The sequence below is a fragment of the Oncorhynchus nerka genome, linkage group LG2 (genome assembly GCF_034236695.1).
Source record: "Oncorhynchus nerka isolate Pitt River linkage group LG2, Oner_Uvic_2.0, whole genome shotgun sequence".
Taxonomy (NCBI): Eukaryota; Metazoa; Chordata; class Actinopteri; order Salmoniformes; family Salmonidae; genus Oncorhynchus; species Oncorhynchus nerka.
Genome location: NC_088397.1, coordinates 83,860,274 through 83,885,257, shown reverse-complemented (window position 1 = coordinate 83,885,257; position 24,984 = coordinate 83,860,274). Strand labels below are relative to the sequence as shown.

General features: G+C 45.7%; 1 protein-coding gene and 1 pseudogene across 1 annotated transcript; one reads left to right on the top strand and one right to left on the bottom strand.

The window, feature by feature from the left end:
* The first annotated feature begins 3,071 nt into the window (after nucleotides 1–3,071).
* LOC115122007 (zinc finger protein ZXDC-like) lies at nucleotides 3,072–8,132 on the top strand (annotated as a pseudogene).
* A 4,903-nt stretch (nucleotides 8,133–13,035) lies between these two features.
* Nucleotides 13,036–24,523, bottom strand: LOC115122008 (cilia- and flagella-associated protein 100-like). The gene is made up of 11 exons (XM_029651159.2): nucleotides 24,422–24,523; nucleotides 22,865–23,028; nucleotides 22,609–22,689; nucleotides 20,890–21,092; nucleotides 20,386–20,482; nucleotides 17,162–17,204; nucleotides 15,377–15,531; nucleotides 14,929–15,064; nucleotides 14,477–14,679; nucleotides 14,060–14,153; nucleotides 13,036–13,773 (listed from the first exon to the last, which is right to left on the bottom strand). Exons 1-11 carry the CDS (start codon nucleotides 24,521–24,523, stop codon nucleotides 13,660–13,662), a joined length of 1,392 nt encoding a protein of 463 aa, XP_029507019.1. The 3' UTR covers nucleotides 13,036–13,659.
* Nucleotides 24,524–24,984: the final 461 nt, after the last annotated feature.

Below are 24,984 nucleotides of genomic sequence, written 5' to 3'. Positions count from 1 at the left end.
ACACTGTTGTACATCCAGAGCATCCCAAACATGCTCAATGGGTGACATGGGTGAGTATGCTGGTGAGAACTGGGACATTTTCAGCATCCAGGAATTGTGTACAGATCCTTGAGGCATTATGATGGCATTGGCATTATGATCCTTGAGGCAGTAAGATATGTAAACATTATTAAAGTGGCATTATTTAGAGTGGCATTGTATGAAGTGACTAGTGATCCATTTATTAAAGTGTGCAGTGATTGGGTCTCAATGTAGGCAGCAGCCTCTCTGAGTAACTGATTGCTGTTTAGCAGTTTGATGGCCTTGAGATAGAAGCTGTTTTTCAGCCTCTCGGTCCCAGCGTTGATGCACCTGTACTGACCTCGCCTTCTGGATGGTAACGGTGTGAACAGGCAGTGGCTCGGGTGGTTGATGTCCTTGGTCATCTTTTTGGCCTTCCTGTGACATCGGGTGTTGTAGGTGTCAAGAAGGTTAGGTAGTTTGCCCCCAGTGATGCATTGTGCAGACCACACCACCCACTGGAGAGCTTTGCGGTTGAGGGCGGTGCAGTTGCCGTACCAGGCTGTGCAACAGCCTGACAGGATGCTCTTGATTGTGCACCTGTAAAAGTTTGTCAGGGTTTTAGTTGACAAGCCACATTTCTTCAGCCTCCTGAGGTTGAAGAGGCGCTGTTTGAGCCTTTTTCACCACACTGTCTGTGTGGGTGTGGACCATTTCAGTTTGTCTGTGGTGTGTATGCCAAGGAACCTCAAAGCTTTCCACCTTCTCCACTGCTGTCCCTTTGATGTGGATAGGGGGGTGCTCCCTCTGCTGTTTCCTGAAGTCCACGATCATCTCCTTTGTTTTGTTGACATTGAGTGAGAGCTTGTTTTCCTGACACCACACTCCGTGTGCCCTAACCTCCTCCCTGTAGGCTGTCTCGTCGTTGTTAGTAATCAAGCCCACTACTGTTGTGTCATCTGCAAACTTGAAGATTGAGTTGGAGGCGTGCATGACCACGCAGTCGTGGGTGAACAGGGAGTACAGAAGACGGCTGAGCACGCCCTTGTGAGGACCCAGTGTTGATGGTCAGCGAAGTGGAAATGTTGTTTCCTACCTTCCCCACCTTGGAGTGGCCTGTCAGAATGGAGGGTACTATGGTGTTGAATTCTGAGCTGTAGACAATTAACAGAATTAACGCGAAGCATCGTTACCCATCGCTCCACAAAAGCCGCGGCCCTTGCAGAGCAAGGGGAACCACTACTTCAAGGTCTCAGAGCAAGTGACGTCACCGATTGAAACGCTATTTAGTGCGCACCACCGCTAACTAGCTAGCTATTTCACATCCGTTACACATGACAGATGGCATCTTTTCATTTTTCTGCATCTCACGACCGTTCTTCTTTGTTATCAGAAAACCTCTACCTTAGATTAGTCTGTCCATGACACCTTTTTCCAATCTTCCTCTGTCTTGTGTCTGTGTTATTTTTCCCATCTTAATCTTTTATTTTTATTGGCCAGTCTGAGATATGGCTTTTTTTTGCAACTCTGCCTAGATGGCCAGCATCCTGGAGTCGCCACTTCACTGTTGACGTTGAGACTGGTGTTTTGCAGGTACTATTTAATGAAGCTGCCAGTTGAGGACTTGTGAAGGATCTGTTTCTCAAACTGACACTCTAATGTACTTGTGCTCTTGCTCAGTTGTGCACGGGGGCCTCTCACTCCTCTTTCTATTCTGGTTAGAGCCAGTTTGCGCTGTTCTGTGAAGGGAGTAGTACATAGCATTGTATGAGATCTTCAGTTTCTTGGCAATTTCTCACATGGAATAGCCTTCATTTCTCAGAACAAGAATAGACTGATTTGTTTCAGAAGAAAGTTATTTGTTTCTGGCCATTTTGAGCCTGTAATCGAACCCACAAATGATGATGCTCCAGATACTCAACTAGTCTAAAGAATGCCAGTTTTGTTGCTTCTTTAATCAGAACAACAGTTTTCAGTTGGGCTAACATAATTGCAAAAGGGTTTTCTAATGAACAATTAGACTTTTAAAATGATAAACTTGGATTAGCTAACACAATGTGCCATTGCAACACAGGGGCTATGGTTGCTGATAATGGGACTCTGTACACCTATGTAGATATTCCATAAAAAATCTGTCGTTTCCAGTTACATAGTTATTTACAACATTAACAATGTCTACACTGTATTTCTGATCAATTTGATGTTATTTTAATGGACAAAAAAAATAGCTTTTCTTTCAAAAACAAGGACATTTCTAAGTGACCCCACACTTTTGAACGGTAGTGTGTATATTTATCTTACCTTCATTTAACTAGGCAAGTCAGTTAAAGAACAAATTCTTATTTACAATGACAGCCTAGGAACAGTGGGTTAGCTGCCTTTTTCAGGGGCAGAATGACAGATTTTTTACCTTGTCAGCTCAGGGATATATATATATATATATATATATATATATATATATATATATATATATATATATATATATATATATATATTTTGAATGGTAACTTCCTTCACATTCATTACTACGAGGCCAACTGTGCATGCAACTCTTGATAGTCTACCTTTCTTTACATATATATATATATATATATATATGTGTGTGTGTGTCAAGAAAGGTAGACTATCAAGAGTTGCATGCACAGTTGGCCTCGTAGTAATGAATGCGAAGGGCTGAGTAATATAAGTTACCATTTAAACATAGTAGACCACTAAATGTTTGTTTATTTTAAAGATTTGAATAGATTAGTACTTTGGATGTCTTGTCTCACCTTTGAAATATTCAAATTTTGTTTAAACTTTCTGTAGAATTATTTGGCCAGAAATGAGCTTATAGTGGCACCTAGTGGTCCTCAATAACACAATCCCCGGTAATTAATAAAAACATGTAAAAAATACTGTACTTAATTTTGCTTTCAGAAAATATGCATGACCATGATAATAACATGAATGTAACGAGTATAAATTAAGGCTATTAGGGGCTTTTGAATATGGTTTTGCCGGATCCATTCCACAGTTTACTCCTATTGGGAGGATCAACTGTGGAGTGGCTTCCGGGTCTAATAAGCAACATGGCGGGTATTCGGGCAGGTCTCCACGAACAGTCTCGGCTGGGTTTGACTGTGAGTGACTCGGAACTGGCTCTGACTGACAACTGTTCACTGTCAGAGTTGGGTGTCTCCCTGGAAACGTTCCCAGTCATCAAGCAGGAGAGCTGGAATCTGTGTGCCATAAGCAAAGGAGACTTGGTTTCCCAGCGCCCAGAGGGTTTTTCGGTCGACTGTGACGACTTCCAGCCTGTCAGCATCATCGGCGCTTTGGGACTCTCCAAGAAAGGTGCCTTGGTCACGATGTACTGCTGTCCCCAGCCCGGCTGCCCCAGCACCTTCGACACGTGCCAAAAGCTCAAGCTTAACCACACCGAGGACCAGAGGCCCTTTAAGTGCACTTTTGAGGGCTGTGGCTGGGCCTTCTCCACCTCTTACAAGCACAAACGGAGCAGCAGTCCCACGTCAAGCAGTCCCACGACAAGGTGCGGCCTCACAAGTGCGAGTGGGAGGGATGCAGCCGCTGTTCCACTACAGTCTACAACCTGAAGGCACACGTGAAGCAGCACAACCAGGAGAACGCCTTTGTGTGCGAGATCTGCAACGAGAGCTTCCGCAGCGCTACCTAGCTGACCAATCACCAGCGGGCCCATTTTGAACCCAAGTGCGCGTTTCCAGGTGAGGCAAATTACTTTTTAGTGTGGTTGAATTTGACTCATGTTTGTGTTTAAGGAAAATACCACTCAAACTATTTTGGTGTTTGTTTCATTAGTCCACTCACTGTTGATACAGTCCTAAAATGTTTTGCATGTCCGACTGGGGAAAAATTCCATGTTGGGAAGGTGGGCATCTTTCTAGAGCTCCGCCTTTCTGACCTGATCACTGACATTGTGATTTTACCTTGGTGCTTTCAAGACAAAAAGCAAGTGTCACTTGCCACATCATGATGATGATGTGTTTTGCATTATCATGATGTGTTAAGTGACACTATTGCTGTGTTCAAAACAACCTGGAAATGGTTGACTTCAGTGTTTTCAAGACAACTTTTCCCCCCCCTGAGTACCCAGTTGTATTGAAAGCACTATTTGCTTCTTGAAAATCCATTATCCCAACTACTTACAGTACCAGTCAAAAGTTTGGACACACCTACTCATTCAAGGTTTTTTATTTTATTCTTACTGTTTTCTACATTGTAGAATAATAGTGAAGACATCAAAACTATGAAATAACACACATGGACTCATGTAGTAACCAAAAGTGTTAAACAAATTAAAATGTTATATTTGAGATTGCCTTGATGGCTTTGCACACTCTTGGCATTCTCTCAACCAGCTTCATGAGGTAGTCACCTGGAATGCATTTCAATTAACAGGTGCTCCTTGTTAAAAGTTCTTTCCTCAATGCGTTTGAGCCAATCAATTGTGTTGTGACAAGGTAGGGGTGGAATACAGAAGATAACCCTATTTGGTAAAAGTCCATGTCCCGATTATGGCAAGAACAGCTCAAATAAGCAAAGATAAATGACAGTCCATCATTGCTTTAAGACATGAAGGTCATTCAATGTGGACAATTTCAAGAACTTTGAAAGTTTCTTCAAGTGCAGTCGCAAAAACTATCAAGCGCTATGATGAAACTGGCTCTCATTAGGACCGACACAGGAAAGGAAGAGCCAGAGTTACCTTTGTTGCAGAGGATTAGTTCATTAGAGTTACCAGCCTCAGATTGCTGCCCATATAAATGCTTCAGAGTTCAAGTAACAGAAACATCTCAACATCAACTGTCCAGAGGAGACTGTGAATCAGGCCTTCATGGTCGAATTGCTGCAAAGAAACTACTACTAAAGGGCACCAATAAGAAGAAGATACTTGCTTGGGCCAAGAAACATGAGCAATGAATATTAGGCTGTCTGTCTGATGAGTCCAATTTTGAGATTTTTGTTGGTTCAATCTGTCATGTCTTTGTGACGAGAGTTGGTTAACGGATGATCTCAGATTGTGTAGTTCCCACCGTGAATCATGGAGAAGGTGGTGGTGTGGGGGTGCCTTGCTGGTGACACTGTCAGTGATTTATTTGGAATTCAAGTCCCACTTTCGTTTGTTTTTCCACAGGACAATGACCCAACACACCTTCAGGCTGTGTAGGGGCTATTTGTTCAAGAATAGCGTGATGGAGGGCTGCATCAGTGAAGGGAAAGCAGCCAACAAGTGCTCAGCATATGTGGGAACTCCTTCAAAACTGTGGGAAAATCATTCCAGGTGAAGCTGGTTGAGAGAATGCCAAGAGTGGCTACTTCGAAGAACAAACTATATATTTTGATTTGTTGAAAACATTTTTGGTTACTAGACGACTCCATGTGTGTTATGTCATTGTTTTAATGTCTTCACTATTATTCTATAATGTAGAAAATAGTACAAATAAAGGAAAACCCTTGAATGAGTAGGTGTGTCCAAACCTTTGACTGGTACTGTATATTTAAAACCTTTTGGAACTGTATTAAGTGGACTCATCAAAAAATATAAGTGTGTGTATGTGTGTAACTATATATATATATATGTATGTGTATGTATGTACAGTTGAAGTCGGGAGTTTATATACTTAGGTTGGAGTGTGTGTGTGTGTATATATATATATATATGTATATATACACACACACACACTGTGAATGTGTATATATATATATACACACTGTGAATGTGTGTATATATACACACTGTGTATGTGTGTACAGTGCCTTGCGAAAGTATTCGGCCCCCTTGAACTTTGCGACCTTTTGCCACATTTCAGGCTTCAAACATAAAGATATAAAACTGTATTTTTTTGTGAAGAATCAACAACAAGTGGGACACAATCATGAAGTGGAACGACATTTATTGGATATTTCAAACTTTTTTAACAAATCAAAAGCTGAAAAATTGGGCATGCAAAATTATTCCTCCAAACACGACGAGTTGAGTTTTTACCAAAAAGTTATATTTTGGTTTCATCTGACCATATGACATTCTCCCAATCTTGTCATGGATCAATCAAATGCTCTCTAGCAAACTTCAGATGGGCCTGGACATGTGCTGGCTTAAGCAGGGGGACACGTCTGGCACTGCAGGATTAGAGTCCCTGGCGGCGTAGTGTGTTACTGATGGTAGGCTTTGTTACTTTGGTCCCAGCTCTCTGCAGGTCATTCACTAGGTCCCCCCGTGTGGTTCTGGGATTTTTGCTTACCGTTCTTGTGATCATTTTGACCCCATGGGGTGAGATCTTGCGTGGAGCCCCAGATCGAGGGAGATTATCAGTGGTCTTGTATTTCTTCCATTTCCTAATAATTGCTCCCACAGATGATTTCTTCAAACCAAGCTGCTTACCTATTGCAGATTCAGTCTTCCCAGCCTGGTGCAGGTCTACAATTTTGTTTCTGGTGTCCCTTGACAGCTCTTTGGTCTTGGCCATAGTGGAGTTTGGAATGTGACTGTTTGAGGTTGTGGACAGGTGTCTTTAATACTGATAACAAGTTCAAACAGGTGCTATTAATACAGGTAACCAGTGGAGGAAAGAGGAGCCTCTTAAAGAAGAAGTTACAGGTCTGTGAGAGCCAGAAATCTTGCTTGTTTGTAGGTGACCAAATACGTATTTTCCACCATAATTTGCAAATAAATTCATAAAAATTCCTACAATGTGATTTTCTGGAATTTTTTTCCTCATTTTGTCTGTCATAGTTGAAGTGTACCTATGATAAAAATTATAGGCCTCTCTCATATTTTTAAGTGGGAGAACTTGAACTTTTTTTTTTGCCCCACTGTACATACTGTGTATGTGTATATATCTCAAATAAAAATATATTTTGTTTAACACTTTTTTTGGTTACATGATTCTACATGGTGTTATTCCCCCCCAACTGTTGTTTTCAGGAAGCACGAAGATGACAGGCGCTTCACCTGCCCACCAGGGCTGTGGAAAGTCCTTCACCCGGGCAGAGCACCTCAAGGGCCACAGCATCACCCACCTGGGCACCAAGCCCTTTGAGTGCCATGTAGATGGTAGGCATCACTCATTTGTGCCACTGTCACTTTTTTTTTTGTGTCTGGTGATTTTATACATGTTGGGTTAATGGAAACCTTTTTACTGTATTGTAGGCTGCAGTGCCAAGTTCTCAGCGAGGAGCAGTCTGTATATCCACTCAAAGAAACACAAGCAGGATGCGGGCAGCCTGAGGACCAGTTGCCCTGTGGCCAACTGCAGCAAGCACTTCTCCTCCCGCAGTAGCCTGAAGAGCCACATGCTCAAACACCACCACCTCAACCCCGGTACAGAACACACACACGCACACACTTCCTCAAGAAACACATGCTCAAATACCCCCACTTCCTGTGTAATGACTCTCTCTCCTCCAATCAGACGTGCTGAGCCAGCTGGAGGTCACTCCCACCCTGACCCCCAGCAGCGAGCTTGTCCGCGCCTCCACCACCACAGGAACCGGCTCTGGGGGCGACCAGCTGGCCCACCTCTGCTGTGCCCGGGGGTCCCGTGCCTGTAGGCACCCGCAGCACAGGGCCTGTGAGTGCCTTCTCCATGGACCTGTCACTGGTCAGCTCGGGAATCGTCGCCATCGACCCTGCCTCGGTTGGCTCAGCCCTGTGCACGTCCGAGCATGACGCCACCGTGGCCAAAGCTTCCTTGGAACCGCTCATCCTTGCGGCCGGGGAAGACATGGTTGCGGAAGTCCTCCCTTCTCGGGGCACCCTCCACCTGGAAGATGTGCAGACGGTCACCCCCGAGGCCCTAGGCTCCCTTACAGTCCTCACCATGCAGGCTGCTAGCTCCTCCGCGGACCACCACATTGTCAGCTCCTCCAGTGCACTGTACCCCGAGCCCTCCCCCTCAACCCTGGCCGTGCCCCCAACCCTGGCTGGAGGGAGCAGGGTTGGCAGCAGGCCGAGGCTGGACTGTGTGGAGGTGCTGGGGCAGCACGAGGCGGACAAGGTGCTGACCCAGTTAAAGGGCCATGGCGGCGGCAGCACGTTCAGCCCGCAGAAGGACTCCGTGCTCAGCCACATCTTAGCCTACTCCTTCCTGGTGAGTGGCTTACTAAACTAACGCTGTGGTGAGTGGCTTACTAAACGAACGCTGTGGTGAGTGGCTTACTAAACGAACGCTGTGGTGAGTGGCTTACTAAACGAACGCTGTGGTGAGTGGCTTACTAAACGAACGCTGTGGTGAGTGGCTTACTAAACGAACGGTGAGTGGCTTACTAAACGAACTGTGGTGAGTGGCTTACTAAACGAACGCTGTGGTGAGTGGCTTACTAAACGAACGCTGTGGTGAGTGGCTTACTAAACGAACGCTGTGGTGAGTGGCTTACTAAACGAACGCTCTGGTGAGTGGCTTACTAAACGAACGCTGTGGTGAGTGGCTTACTAAACGAACGCTCTGGTGAGTGGCTTACTAAACGAACGCTCTGGTGAGTGGCTTACTAAACGAACGCTCTGGTGAGTGGCTTACTAAACGAACGCTCTGGTGAGTGGCTTACTAACGAACGCTCTGGTGAGTGGCTTACTAAACGAACGCTCTGGTGAGTGGCTTACTAAACGAACGCTCTGGTGAGTGGCTTACTAAACGAACGCTCTGGTGAGTGGCTTACTAAACGAACGCTCTGGTGAGTGGCTTACTAAACGAACGCTGTGGTGAGTGGCTTACTAAACGAGCGCTGTGGTGAGTGGCTTACTAAACGAACGCTCTGGTGAGTGGCTTACTAAACGAACGCTCTGGTGAGTGGCTTACTAAACGAACGCTCTGTTGAGTGGCTTACTAAACGAACGCTGTGGTGAGGGGCTTACTAAACGAACGCTGTGGTGAGTGGCTTACTAAACGAACGCTCTGGTGAGTGGCTTACTAAACGAACGCTCTGGTGAGTGGCTTACTAAACGAACGCTGTGGTGAGTGGCTTACTAAACGAACGCTGTGGTGAGTGGCTTACTAAACGAACGCTGTGGTGAGTGGCTTACTAAACGAACGCTCTGGTGAGTGGCTTACTAAACGAACGCTCTGGTGAGGGGCTTACTAAACGAACGCTGTGGTGAGTGGCTTACTAAACGAACGCTCTGGTGAGTGGCTTACTAAACGAACGCTGTGGTGAGTGGCTTACTAAACGAACGCTGTGGTGAGTGGCTTACTAAACGAACGCTGTGGTGAGTGGCTTACTAAACGAATGCTGTGGTGAGTGGCTTACTAAACGAACGCTCTGGTGAGTGGCTTACTAAACGAACGCTCTGGTGAGTGGCTTACTAAACGAACGCTCTGGTGGGTGGCTTACTAAACGAACGCTCTGGTGAGTGGCTTACTAAACGAACGCTCTGGTGAGTGGCTTACTAAACGAACGCTGTGGTGAGTGGCTTACTAAACGAACGCTGTGGTGAGTGGCTTACTAAACGAACGCTCTGGTGAGTGGCTTACTAAACGAACGCTCTGGTGAGTGGCTTACTAAACGAACGCTCTGGTGAGGGGCTTACTAAATGAACGCTGTGGCGAGTGGCTTACTAAACGAACGCTGTGGTGAGTGGCTTACTAAACGAACGCTCTGGTGAGTGGCTTACTAAACGAACGCTCTGGTGAGGGGCTTACTAAACGAACGCTCTGGTGAGTGGCTTACTAAACGAACGCTCTGGTGAGTGGCTTACTAAACGAACGCTGTGGTGAGTGGCTTACTAAACGAACGCTGTGGTGAGTGGCTTACTAAACGAACGCTCTGGTGAGTGGCTTACTAAACGAACGCTCTGGTGAGTGGCTTACTAAACGAACGCTCTGGTGAGGGGCTTACTAAATGAACGCTGTGGCGAGTGGCTTACTAAACGAACGCTCTGGTGAGTGGCTTACTAAACGAACGCTCTGGTGAGTGGCTTACTAAACGAACGCTCTGGTGAGGGGCTTACTAAACGAACGCTCTGGTGAGTGGCTTACTAAACAAACGCTCTGTTGAGTGGCTTACTAAACGAACGCTGTGGTGAGGGGCTTACTAAACGAACGCTGTGGTGAGTGGCTTACTAAACGAACGCTCTGGTGAGTGGCTTACTAAACGAACGCTCTGGTGAGTGGCTTACTAAACGAACGCTCTGTTGAGTGGCTTACTAAACGAACGCTGTGGTGAGGGGCTTACTAAACGAACGCTGTGGTGAGTGGCTTACTAAACGAACGCTCTGGTGAGTGGCTTACTAAACGAACGCTCTGGTGAGTGGCTTACTAAACGAACGCTGTGGTGAGTGGCTTACTAAACGAACGCTGTGGTGAGTGGCTTACTAAACGAACGCTGTGGTGAGTGGCTTACTAAACGAACGCTCTGGTGAGTGGCTTACTAAACGAACGCTCTGGTGAGGGGCTTACTAAACGAACGCTGTGGTGAGTGGCTTACTAAACGAACGCTCTGGTGAGTGGCTTACTAAACGAACGCTGTGGTGAGTGGCTTACTAAACGAACGCTGTGGTGAGTGGCTTACTAAACGAACGCTGTGGTGAGTGGCTTACTAAACGAATGCTGTGGCACTGAGTGGCTTACTGAGTGGCTTACTAAACGAACGCTCTGGTGAGTGGCTTACTAAACGAACGCTCTGGTGAGTGGCTTACTAAACAAACGCTCTGGTGAGTGGCTTACTAAACGAACGCTCTGGTGAGTGGCTTACTAAACAAACGCTCTTGTGAGTGGCTTACTAAACAAACGCTCTGGTGAGTGGCTTACTAAACGAACGCTCTGGTGGGTGGCTTACTAAACAAACGCTGTGGTGAGTGGCTTACTAAATGAACGCTCTGATTACAAGTTGCCCTTCAAAGCACTGACCAGTGGTCTATTCACATCATTAAATAGAACAGTATCATATTTAATCTCTTGCGATCTGTTTTTGGAATGTGTAGTCTCAGTAGTGTATAACCACAGATCTAGGGTCAGATCTCCCTACCCAAAACCCATTTGACATTGATCCATTTGAGGTCTGACATCCGTTGAGACGTGATGCTGTTGTTTTGTGAGTCACTGCATATTTTTTTTAATGCGTCTGTCTTGTAGGAGAGTAGTGGTTCAGCGCGGACCGACGACAGAGCCATCCAGCTGGCCAAGAAGAGGAAACACAGTGGCCCCATCTGCTCAGGTACATTATAACACACACTCAACTCTGTTATGGGTCTAGTGGAGAACAGGAAACAGAGCGGCCCCTCCTGCTCAGGTACATTATAACACACACTCAACTCCGTTATGGGTCTAGTGGAGAACAGGAAACAGAGCGGCCCCACCTGCTCAGGTACATTATAACACACACTCAACTCCGTTATGGGTCTAGTGGAGAACAGGAAACAGAGCGGCCCCACCTGCTCAGGTACATTATAACACACACTCAACTCCGTTATGGGTCTAGTGGAGAACAGGAAACAGAGCGGCCCCACCTGCTCAGGTACATTATAACACACACTCAACTCTGTTATGGGTCTAGTGGAGAACAGGAAACAGAGCGGCCCCACCTGCTCAGGTACATTATAACACACACTCAACTCCGTTATGGGTCTAGTGGAGAACAGGAAACAGAGCGGCCCCACCTGCTCAGGTACATTATAACACACACTCAACTCCGTTATGGGTCTAGTGGAGAACAGGAAACAGAGCGGCCCCACCTGCTCAGGTACATTATAACACACACTCAACTCCGTTATGGGTCTAGTGGAGAACAGGAACAATTTCTTTGTTGTTTGCATATTGTGCTCACGAGTGGCACATCGGTTTAAGGCACTGCATCTCAGTGCAAGAGGCGCTACAGTCCCTGGTTCGAATCCAGGCTGTATCACATTCGGCCATGATTGGGAGTCCCATGGGGCGGTGCACAATTGGCCCAGCATCGTCCGGGTTTGGCTGGGGTAGGCCGTCATTGAAAATAAGAATTAGTTCTAAACTGACTTGCCTAGTTAAAAAAATAAGCTAGCATTTGTTTTGTTTTCTAGCAGTGCTTTTGGAAACTGATTGAACCTGAATTCAAAACCTGTTTTTGTTGTCATTGTCTTCACAGCAAGTTCAGGATATTGCCAGAGGAAGAGTAAAGGCGGGAAGGCCAGCAGCGCCTCAGTGCCAATGGTTCCCACAAGCACCCGTTTTGTTGAAGGTTCTGCAGCAGCCAATGGGGGACTGACTATCCGTGACCCTGTCACAGGGGCCCAGTATGTTCAGATACAGCTTCTGCAGGTGAGAAGGTTCTCTAACAGCAACATTTAGAATGCTGTTTAAAAAAAACTTTGGCAGAATGCCAAGGTGAAAACATGTATTACAGGCCAAAATAAGTTTGTGCGTGTGTGTCCACTGACAGGGGCCACCTGGCTATATGGAGTTTTTTTTAGTATCTGACCTTTTGAATGTAATGTGATTTGTCTGTGTCAGGATGACCCCGCCAGTGAAGACCTAGCCGTCCAGCTGAGCTCCCAGCCTTCCAGCTGAGCTCCCAGCCTCCACCCGGCACAGCCAGATTAGGACTGGCCACCCCTCATGGTTCCTCTCTGGTTCCTCTCTAGGTTTCTTCCTAGGTCCTGACCTTTCTAGGGAGTTTTCCCTAGCCACCGTGCTTCTACACCTGTATTGCTTGCTGTTTGGGATTTTTTTAAATTTTAATTTATTTTACCCCGTTTTACTATCTTGTCTCATCGCTACAACTCCCGTACGGGCTCAGGAGAGACGAAGGTTGAAAGTCATGCGTCCTCCGATACACAACACAACCAAGCCACACAGCGCGCATCCAACCCGGAAGCCAGCTACACCAATGTGTCGGAGGAAACACCGTGCACCTGGCAACCTTGGTTAGCGCGCACTGCGCCCGGCCCGCCACAGGAGTCGCTGGTGCGCGATATCCCTACCGGCCAACCCCTCCCTAACCCGCGACGCTAGGCCAATTGTGCGTCACCCCACGGACCTCCCGGTCACGGCCGGTTACGACAGAGCCTGGGCGCGAACCCAGAGTCTCTGGTGGCACAGCAGTACAGCGCCCTTAACCACTGCGCCACCCGGGAGGCCCCCTGTTTGGGATTTTATGCTGGGTTTCTGTACAGCACTTTGACATCAGCTGATGTAAGAAGGGCTTTATAAATAAATGTGATTTTACATCTGGCTCTCCTGTTTTCACTGTTATATAGATTTTAGGTTCCTATTGAATTCCCCAAAGAGGCTAGAGTAGTCAGTCCATATAACTGCTATTCACATTTAAGGTAATAGATGAAGATGTGTAAGAAAAAAACGTAAGAATAATATGGTATGGCAAAATATTGTAATTTAAATCTGGTATGTTAAAATAATCTAATTCTATAAAATGTGTGGGGAGAGCACTGTCCATCTGCCTCAAAGCCCTCCACCAAAACAAAGTCCACGGCTCCCCACCGCCTCAAAAAAACCTCCACCTAGTCCCAAAGAAGTAGGACCTATCCCATCATGTGACATTACCAGTGCCCAATAGGGTCATTGTAAAAGCCATACTTATACCCGTCATACCCAATTATTAAAAAAGTCAGTATTTACAGTGACTCAGTCACAGCCCCACAATAGGCCAAAACAGAGATGAAAGGAGTTCCGGTCAGTTGTGGCGTATGGGGCCGTGTTGTGACTTGGCCCTTTACGTGAAGAAGTAGAGCTGCTCCTCTTTCTCCTTGTCTGAGATGTCATACACCTGACTGGTCTTCAGCTTGCGGGCAGGGCGCTGTGATCTAGCCATCAGTTTCTTGCCAGTCTGGAGAAAAAGGCCTTATGTTAGCATCAGCAAATAAAGAGAACACAATGGTATGGTTTCTTTAGTACAATTATATGAAATTAATTGTACTAGAAATTGAAATTATTGTACTAGAACAGCCCACTTGGTAATTAAACCAATGGCTTAGTTATGCAATATCTCAGTTAGCCTATAGGAATCTAATGACAATGTAATGTTACACACTGATTTTCGGGCAGAAATTGGCACATAATTTTGGACTATAGGATTGTAATGGTGTAGTATTGAGGCAGATTGTGTGACTGACTGTTTTCTTGACGTCAGCCTGGGCTCTCTCCAGGGCCCTCTTCAGCCTCTCTTCCTGGTGCTGCTTGTCCTGATACATCTTCTCATCACGCAGCCTGGGGAAGGGAAGGAGGAAGTGATTATAAGGGGGAAAGAGAAGAGTAGATTAATTGAATCTAAACAACTAGATACGCTTCAAACTAAAAAATAAATAATCTGCTCTGGTACTCAGTACATGGAACATGAAATGTAACAGGGCCCAAGTCCAATTGCACAGACCTGAGTTTCTTCCTCTGCATCAACTGACCACGTTCATGAACTAACCAAAGGCAACTAGGCAAAGTTTAAAGCCTAAGGACCTAAAGATTTAAATGGAATAGGGCCAAAGTGACTAGCCTATTTGACGGTCCTACGAGGCTGCGTGCCAGCTCTTGCGTACCTGAACCTCCTCTCCTTTTCCTTGGCCCTCTCGGCCAGCACCAGCCGCTCCTTGGGGACGATCTCCACGTTCTCCAGCAGCTCGTCCAGGCGGCTCTCGATGGCCTTCAGCATCTGCAGCGTGCTCAGGTTGGCCTCGCTGTCGCCCACGCAGCCCCGGTACACCTCCTCTACCTTAACGCCCAGGGAGTCAAACATACCCTCCTTCAGAGTAGAGGGAGAGAGAGGAGAAAGAACAAGAGTGAAATATCTGTGTGATCTAAGGCCAATGACTGGCACACTACTGGTATTAGCATGTCCTCTGATTCTCTGCGTAACCCCCAGTGACCTCTCCCATTTCCCGTTTTGGGTAAAAGTTGTCCGTAGTCACAGATCTAGGATCTGCTTACCTTCCCAAAATCCTACCATCAACCATGTACTCTAAACTGACCTTAGATCAACTTTTTTTCCTACCTGGTCGTCCGACTTGTACTTCCCAAAGTTGAAGAGGCGGGCCCTCAGCTCCAGCTCGGCAGCCCGTTCCCTCTCCCTCTGGATGGTGTGGGTCATGATGTCTATCTGCTGGGTCAGCTGGTTGGTCTCCACCTCCCTTCAGAGAGGGGGATGTGTGCACACAAATAGAAACAAATGCAAGTGAGGAAAGAGAGAAGGAACTATAGAGGGTAGAGTGTTGACATAAAACCTTGGTCTTGTCAATGTCAGTCAACGTCATTTCTCGTCGTCCTTTTTATAAGTGAAGTCCGACTGTACGAGCACCCACATTACGTAGAGATCAACTCTGCCATACCATTGAGTTCTAGCCTATCTACAATAACTATGGTAGTCTACATTCACTTTCAACTTGGCCCTCAATTCCCTCTCTATCTACCTCTGACCTCTAACCCCTGCAGACTTTTCTTACATCTTCTTGCGGTTGTAGTCCATGACCTGTCGGAACTCCTCCTGGGCGTCTTCGGTCTCCCTGGAGTTCTGGATCAGAGAGAGGTTCTGCTCTTCCAGCTCTGTCAGCAGCTCCAGCAGCTGCCTGGGGTCCCTGAAGTACAGCTCCAGGTCCTCCTGCAAGGGCAACAAACACCACATACAGGTGACAGACTTATTTCGGGGTAAATGGAAAACTAAAGGTAAAGTTTATAAAACATTTAAGAGACAGATATCCTTTAACAGAAAGCTAGCTGCCCTAAATGCGGGTTTGAGTTCGGCATTGTCAGATTTGGGGCTGGTTTTCCCAGATTAATCCTAGTCATGCTCTCTTAAAGATAAAGGTTAAAGTTGGAACCAAATAAGGTTTCTAAGAGCGAATCCATATTGGGAACCATTTTAGGTTCTCTGAAGAAACTTAAATTAGATGGTTATGTGAAAAACCATACAAAACCAGAAATGTTTCGGCCCTCTAGAACCGGAATTGAATAGTCCTGCTGTAGGGTCTTGCTCCTTATTTGTATATTTCCCAGGGTGCCTTTCAAGTGAGTTTTAGAGTTACGAGTACCACCCATGACTGTGTTTGCTAGTGACAGAGACACTGTTGTTGCATAAATTCATTTTCATGACTGTGGTCTTCACCAAGTGAGATACTAAGTGAGTAAGAGGACAGTAAGATACTATATGAGAATACCTAAAGGATTTAAACTAGTACAATCATTTCAGTAATGGATGCAATAAGTCCAAGTAACAGATTGGATTAGTTTAGAAAAGTCTTATTTATATTTGAGTAGTATAAGATTGATTTATTAATGAATGTACATGCAAAAACCAATATTGAAACAAGCAATTCTAAGAATCTACCTGCAATAGAGCATGCTTGGAAAAATGATAATGATGGGAGTGGTTTTGGTCCAACTCTGGTTATTAACACCAACAAGGGGGTTCTTTTACACCACTAAGAGTCAATTGAACTCTTTGCAGTATTAATTCATTAAAAAGCAACAGTAGTTATCAGTAGTTATCAGTGGCCAATTTGCTGTGTGCTAGAAAAGTGAGACATCCGCAGGCTTTTCAAGAATTTCAAGAATTCTGAAAAACCGTAGATGCCACGCCAAGAAAAGGTTCTTTATCGGGCAAGTGTTCTCTAAGGAACATTAAGAGCTGGTGAAGAACCATTTAAGAACCTTCACATTTTTCAATGTGGAGTAGATATTTTAAGCAGACCTGGGTTCAAATACATGTGTATTTGAGTATCTGGTATTTAATTTTATTATTTTGAAATACACAGCCCAAAAATAATTTTATTTGATTATTTGAATGGTTATGTGTTAAACACCAAATAGTCTACCAAATTATATTTGAGAGTATTTTCAGATACTTATTTCAAATACTATTTTAAAATACCTGGGTTAAATGCATGGGAGTGTATTTGAGTCAGTGTATTAGTATTTCCAAATACAGTAAAATATGCAACTACTTTTATCAAATAAAAGATATCTGAATACTTACTCTGAATGTATGTGAAAATAGTTGAGATATTTTAAATAGTATTTCAACTTTCCATTGAGCTTGCTTTTTAGGCCTGGGGCTTAATCTGTGTCCAGAAAACCAGCCCATTACATGTTCTGTCAAATTCAGGCTGTATTCACATTTTATTCAAACCGTCTCATTCATAACATTCTGGTGTCAGCTTATCGATGGCTGAAATTAACCAGAAAGCAGTTGTCTTCCAGCGTAATTCTGATCTTCTAAAGTTGAAACTAACCTCATATTCAGAGCTGTCAGTCTTCAGCTCTGCCACAGGGTTCCTGAAAAGACAGGAATTCAGCACTATAGCAACAATTAGAGCATATCACATGGTCATCACTTTTCTTATTTATTTATTTAACCTTTATTTAGACAAGTCAGTTAAGAACACATTTTTATCATTGTATTAGTCACATGCGCTAAATACAACAAGTAGTTAAAGAGCAGCAGTAAAATAACAATAGTGAGAATATATACAGGGGGGTACCGGTACAGAGTCAATGTGTGGGGGAACACGTTAGTCGAGGTAATTGAGGTACATGAACATGTAGGTAGAGTTATTAAAGTGATAGTTAATAACAGAGAGTAGCAGTGGTGTAAAGGAGGGGGGGGGGGGTGCAAATAGTCTGAGTAGACATTTGATTAGATGTTCAGGAGTCTTATGGCTTGGGGGTAGAAGCTGTTTAGAAGCCTCTTGGACCAAGACTTGGCGCTCTGGTACCGTTTGCCGTGCGGTAGTAGAGAGAACAGTCTATTACTAGGGTGGCTGGAGTCTTTGACAATTTTTAGGGGCTTCCTCTGACACCTCCTGGTATAGAGGTCCTGGATGGCAGGAAGCTTGGCCCCAGTGATGTACTGGGCCGTACGCACTACCCTCTGTAGTACCTTGCGATCGGAGGCCGAGCAGTTGCCATACCAGGCAGTGATGCAACCAGGATGCTCTTGATGGTGCAGCTGTAGAACCTTTTGAGGATCTGAGGACCCATGCCAAATCTTTTCAGTCTCCTGAGAGGGAATAGGTTTTGTCTTGCCCTCTTCATGACTGTCTTGGTGTGTTTGGACCATTCTAGTTTGTTGGTGATGTGGACACCAAGGAACTTGAAGCTCTCAACCTGCTCCACTACAGCCCCGTTGATGAGAATGAGGGCGTGCTCAGTCCTCCTTTTCCTGTAGTCCACAATAATCTCCTTTGTCTTGATCACGTTGAGGGAGAGGTTGTTGTCCTGGCACCACACGGCCAGGTCTCTGACTACCTCCCAATAGGCTGTCTGATAGTTGTCGGTGATCAGGCCTACCACTATTGTGTCATCGGCAAACATAATGATGGTGTTGGAGTCGTGCCTGGCCGTGCAGTCATGAGTGAACAGGGAGTACAGGAGGGGACGGAGCACGCACCCCTGAGGAGTCCTTGTGTTGAGGATCAGCGTGGCGGATGTGTTGTTAACTACCCTTACCACCCAGGGACGGCCCGTCAGGAAGTCCAGGATCCAGTTGCAGAGGGAGGTGTTTAGTCCCAGGGTCCTTACCTTATTGAAGAGCTTTGAGGGCACTATGGTGTTGAACGCTGAGCTGTGGTCAATGAATAGCATTCTCACATAGGTGTTCCTTTTGTCCAGGTGGGAAAGGGCAGTGTGGAGTGCAATAGAGATTGCATCATCTGTGGATCTGTGGATCTGTTAGGGCGGTATGCAAATTGGAGTGGGTCTAGGGTTTCTGAGATAATGGTGTTGATGTGAGCCATGACCAGCCTTTCGAAGCACTTCATGGCTACAGATGTGAGTGCTACGGGTCGGTAGTCAGTTAGGCAGGTTACCTTGGTGTACTTGGGCACAGGGACTATGTTGGTATTACAGACTCGGACAGGGAGAGGTTTAAAATGTCAGTGAAGACACTTGCCAGTTGGACAGCGCATGTTCGCAGTACATGTCCTGGTAATCCGCGGCCTTGTGAATGTTGACCTGTTCAAAGGTCTTACTCACATCGGCTGTGGAGAGCGTGATCACACAGTCGTCCAGAACAGCTGGTGCTCTCATGCATGTTTCAGTGTTATTTGCCTCGAAGCGAGCTTAGAAGTAGTTTATCTCGTCTGGTAGGATTGTGTCACTGGGCAGCTCTCGGCTGTACATCCCTTTGTAGTCTGTAATGGTTTGCAAGCCCTGCCACATCCGATGAACGTCGGAGCTGGTGTAGTATGATTCGATCTTAATCCAGTATTGACACTTTGCCTGTTAGATGGTTTGTTGGAGGACATAGCGGGATTTCTTAAAAGCTTCCTGGTTAGAGTCCCGCTCCTTGAAAGCGGCAGCTCTAGCCTTTAGCTCAGTGCGGATGTTGCCTGTAATCCATGGCTTCTGCTGGTTGGGGTATGTAGTACGCTCACTGTGGGGACGACATCATCGATGCACTTATTGATGAAGCCAATGACTGATGTGGTGTACTCCTCAATGCCATTGGAAGAATCGCGATAAACATATTCCAGTCTGTGATAGCAACAGTCCTATAGCTTAGCATCTGCTTCATCTGACAACTTTTTTATTGACCGAGTCACTGGTGCTTCCTGCTTTCATTTTATATCGATAAACAGGAATCAGGAGGATAGGATTATGGTCAGATTTGAAAAATGGAGGGTGAGGGAGAGCTTTGTATATGTCTCTGTGTGTGGAGTAAAGGTTGTCTAGAGTTTTTTTCCCTCTGGTTGCACATTTAACATGCTGCTAGATATTTGGTAAAACAGATTTAAGTTTCCCTGCATTACTGTCCCTGGCCACCAGGAGTGTCGCCTCTGGATGAGCGTTTTCCTATTTGCTTATGGCGGAATACAGCTCATTGAGTGCTGTCTTAGTGCCAACATCAGTCTGTGGTGGTATGTAGACAGCTACGAAAAATACATATGAAAACTCTCTAGGTAGATAGTGTGGTCTACAGCTTATCATGAGATACTCTAACTCAGGCGAGCAAAACCTTGAGACTTCCTTAGATATCGTGAACCAGCTGTTGTTTACATATATGCAGTCTTCCACCCCTCGTCTTATCAGACGCCGCTGTTCTATCGTGCCGATACAGCGTATAACCAGCCAGCTGTATGTTGATAATGTTGTTGTTCAGCCACGACTCTGTGTAGCATAAGATATTACAGTTTTAATGTCCCTTTGGTAGTTTAATCTTCCTCGCAGGTGATTGCATGTTAGTCGTGGCTGGTGAGTAATCACTGTTCTGATGTCCAGAAGTTATTTTCGGTCATAAGAGACGGTAGCAGCAACATTATGTACAAAATAAGTTAAAAATAAGTTACAAACAATGCAGAAGAACAAACATAAAAACACAATCGGTTAGGAGCACGTAAAACGTCAGCCATCTCCTCCGGCGCCGTCTTCCACTTATTTACAATGACTTGCACACACACGCACGTGAGCACACACACACCATACACACATACCTACATACATACACACAAACACTCACAATTTGTCACTCCGACCTGTCGACTGTCTAGAGGGGGTCCTAGCATCCCGGATAGGTGGCAGCTCTCGGCCCGCAAAGGACTCTTTACTGTCCGTAGCTGTGTGTGTGTGTGTGTGTGTGAGAGAGATAGACAGATAGACAGAGAGAAAGAGAGGGACAGAGAAAGAGAGATCAACAAAGATAGAGAGAGAGATAGACAGAGTTAGAGGGACAGAGATAGAGGGACAGAGTGAGATGGACAGAGTGAGATGGACAGAGTGAGATGGACAGAGTGAGAGGGACAGAGTGAGATGGACAGAGTGAGAGGGACAGAGTGAGAGGGACAGAGTGAGAGGGACAGAGTGAGAGAGACAGAGATAGCGAGACAGAGATAGCGAGACAGAGATAGCGAGACAGAGATAGCGAGACAGAGAGAGAGACTTATAAAAAGGTAACTTTAGTGTAGACACAATAGAGTATCACATCCTGTATGTTTTATAACAAACACTAAGAAAGAACACATACTAGTACGTCTTTTCGGAGTAGCCCTCTCATCTTTGTCTTTCTCTTTGGGCTTGTCCTTGGTGGCAGACTTGGTGGCAGACTTGAGTTTAAGTGTCTTGGCCTTGGCCCTATGTGCCTCTTGCCACTCTAGAGGGGACAGCTTGAAGAGGAACTCCTTGTGCATCTTGAACTCCTTTATGATGTCCTCAAACTTAGAGATGTCACTGCAGGGGGAGAGCACGCACGCACGCACACAAACGAACGAATGCATGAACATGTGCACACACACACATCCTTGAGATATACATGATATACAAGTACATCATGCATTGATGTTATAGTTGATTTACAGCGACAGTTCCAATATTATACTGAGGTAGGAGGCCATTCCCATCTTAGCTGTAATGCTCTGTGTGTTACCCACCTCTTAATGGTCACCATCTTAGCTGTAATGCTCTGTGTGTTACCCACCTCTTAATGGTCACCATCTTAGCTGTAATGCTCTGTGTGTTACCCACCTCTTAATGGTCACCATCTTAGCTGTAATGCTCTGTGTGTTACCCGCCTCTTAATGGTCACCATCTTAGCTGTAATGCTCTGTGTGTTACCCACCTCTTAATGGTCACCATCTTAGCTGTAATGCTCTGTGTGTTACCCACCTCTTAATGGTCACCATCTTAGCTGTAATGCTCTGTGTGTTACCCACCTCTTAATGGTCACCATCTTAGCTGTAATGCTCTGTGTGTTACCCACCTCTTAATGGTCACCATCTTAGCTGTAATGCTCTGTGTGTTACCCACCTCTTAATGGTCACCATCTTAGCTGTAATGCTCTGTGTGTTACCCACCTCTTAATGGTCACCATCTTAGCTGTAATGCTCTGTGTGTTACCCACCTCTTAATGGTCACCATCTTAGCTGTAATGCTCTGTGTGTTACCCACCTCTTAATGCTCACCATCTTAGCTGTAATGCTCTGTGTGTTACCCACCTCTTAATGGTCACCATCTTAGCTGTAATGCTCTGTGTGTTACCCACCTCTTAATGGTCACCATCTTAGCTGTAATGCTCTGTGTGTTACCCACCTCTTAATGGTCACCATCTTAGCTGTAATGCTCTGTGTGTTACCCACCTCTTAATGGTCACCATCTTAGCTGTAATGCTCTGTGTGTTACCCACCTCTTAATGGTCACCATCTTAGCTGTAATGCTCTGTGTGTTACCCACCTCTTAATGGTCACCATCTTAGCTGTAATGCTCTGTGTGTTACCCACCTCTTAATGGTCACCATCTTAGCTGTAATGCTCTGTGTGTTACCCACCTCTTAATGGTCACCATCTTAGCTGTAATGCTCTGTGTGTTACCCACCTCTTAATGGTCACCATCTTAGCTGTAATGCTCTGTGTGTTACCCACCTCTTAATGCTCACCATCTTAGCTGTAATGCTCTGTGTGTTACCCACCTCTTAATGGTCACCATCTTAGCTGTAATGCTCTGTGTGTTACCCACCTCTTAATGGTCACCATCTTAGCTGTAATGCTCTGTGTGTTACCCACCTCTTAATGGTCACCATCTTAGCTGTAATGCTCTGTGTGTTACCCACCTCTTAATGCTCACCATCTTAGCTGTAATGCTCTGTGTGTTACCCACCTCTTAATGGTCACCATCTTAGCTGTAATGCTCTGTGTGTTACCCGCCTCTTAATGGTCACCATCTTAGCTGTAATGCTCTGTGTGTTACCCACCTCTTAATGCTCACCATCCTGGTTGTGATACTCTTGATCTCAGACATCTTCTCCATTTTCACTTTGGTCTCCAACTCAGCACTGTGCAAAATGGAGACACTATGTAACTTTAAGAAGACAATACATTGGACATACTGTACATCTATCACATTGTTAGTTACACTTTGATGTCCTCCACTGACTTTTCTATAGAGCTCTACGTGTTGGGGTTTGGGTTAGTGTTACGTTGTGAGAATGTTATTTGTCGGTTACTTACACTTTGATGGCCTCCACAGAGTTCTTGTCGTTCTCTTTAAGGAATTGGTCAAATATGATGGCGTCGTCCTCTAGGAACTGCTGGGCGTGCGCCAGCCTCCTCTCCTCCGCCGCTGCCACTTTCTCTAGCTGCTCAATCTCTCCACGCTTCACTGCCAGGGAGTACTGAGAGAGAGAGGGGGTTGGGGAGAGAGAGAGATGGGGGAGAGAGAGAGAGATAGGGGAGAGAGAGAGGGTTGGGGAGAGAGAGATAGGGGAGAGAGAGAGGGTTGGGGAGAGAGAGAGAGGGGGAGAGAGAGGGTTGGGGAGAGAGAGAGAGATGGGGGAGCAAGAGGGGGTTGGGGAGAGAGAGGGGTTGGGGAGAGAGAGAGAGATGGGGGAGAGAGAGAGATGGGGGAGCGAGAGGGGGTTGGGGAGAGAGAGAGAGAGAGGAGAGAGAGGGGTTGGGGAGAGAGAGAGAGAGAGGGTTGGGGAGAGGGTTGGGGAGAGAGAGAGAGAGAGAGGGTTGGGGAGAGAGAGAGAGAGAGAGAGAGAGGGGTTGGGGAGAGAGAGAGAGAGAGAGAGAGAGAGGGGTTGGGGAGAGAGAGAGAGAGAGAGAGAGGGTTGGGGAGAGAGAGAGAGAGAGAGAGGGTTGGGGAGAGAGAGAGAGAGAGAGAGAGGGTTGGGGAGAGAGAGAGAGAGAGGTTGGGGAGAGAGAGAGAGAGAGAGAGGGTTGGGGAGAGAGAGAGAGAGAGGGTTGGGGAGAGAGAGAGAGAGAGAGAGAGGGTTGGGGAGAGAGAGAGAGAGAGAGGTTGGGGAGAGAGAGAGAGAGAGGGTTGGGGAGAGAGAGAGAGAGAGAGAGGGGTTGGGGAGAGAGAGAGAGAGGGGGTTGGGGAGAGAGAGAGAGAGGGGTTGGGGAGAGAGAGAGAGAGAGGGTTGGGGAGAGAGAGAGAGAGAGAGGGTTGGGGAGAGAGAGAGAGAGAGGGTTGGGGAGAGAGAGAGAGAGGGTTGGGGAGAGAGAGAGAGAGATATGGATGAGGAGGAACATACCGGGATGGATGGATGGATGGATGGATGGATGGATAGCAGTGGAGGCTGCTGAGGAGAGGACAGCTCATAATAAAGTCTGGAATGGAGCCAATGGAATGGTATCAAACCATATGTTTCATGTATTTGATGCCTTTCCACCTACTCCGCTCCAGCCGTTACCACGAGCCCGTCCTCCCCAATTAAGTTGCCACCAACCTCCTGTGATGATGATAGATAGATAGATAGATAGATAGATAGATAGATAGATAGATAGATAGATAGATAGATAGATAGATAGATAGATAGATAGATAGATAGATGTAGGTGGAGAATCCCAGAAACATGTGGGAGGTGGAGAAAGCTTGTATTGACTGTACCTACACATGGGCTACCCTTCACTAGTGAAAACCAATAAAGACAATGAATACATAACAATTACATTATCAATTGTGTAAAGACCGAATATCTGCAAACACATTCCAGTTGTAGTCGATGAAGATCATAACATGATTACCAGGTCAGTTTATATGGACTGTTGTTCCCTTCTTACCTCCAACAGAAACATCTCCTTTTTCTGGTTGATAAACTCATTTATGCTCTCTTTGTCTATATTACAATCTGAGGAGAAACGGTAGGGTTGGTTACACAGCATGACATTGTTAAACGATGGGACTGAGGTTGAGTATAGAGGCAAAGAGCCAATAACAAAGGCTTTTGATTTTCCATGAGAATGATTTTAGTTGTATCAATGACTTCAGTGCAAGCCTTTGTGTTTAGACCTACACTGTATGTGTGTGTAGACCTAAAGTGTGTGTTAACATGTACACTGAGTGTACAAAACATAAGAAAAACCTTGCTAATATTGAGTTTCATCCCCTTTTGCCTTCAGAACAGCCTCAATTCGTCAGATCATGGACTCTACAAGGTGTTGAAAGTGTTCCACAGGGATGCTGGCCCATGTTGACTCCAATGCTTCCCACAGTTGTGTCAAGATGGCTGGATGTCCTTTGAGGGGTGAACTATTCTTGATACACACAGGAAACTGGACTTCAGGAAACAGCAGAGGGAGCAGCCCCCTATCCACATCGAAGGGACAGCAGAGGAGAAGGTGGA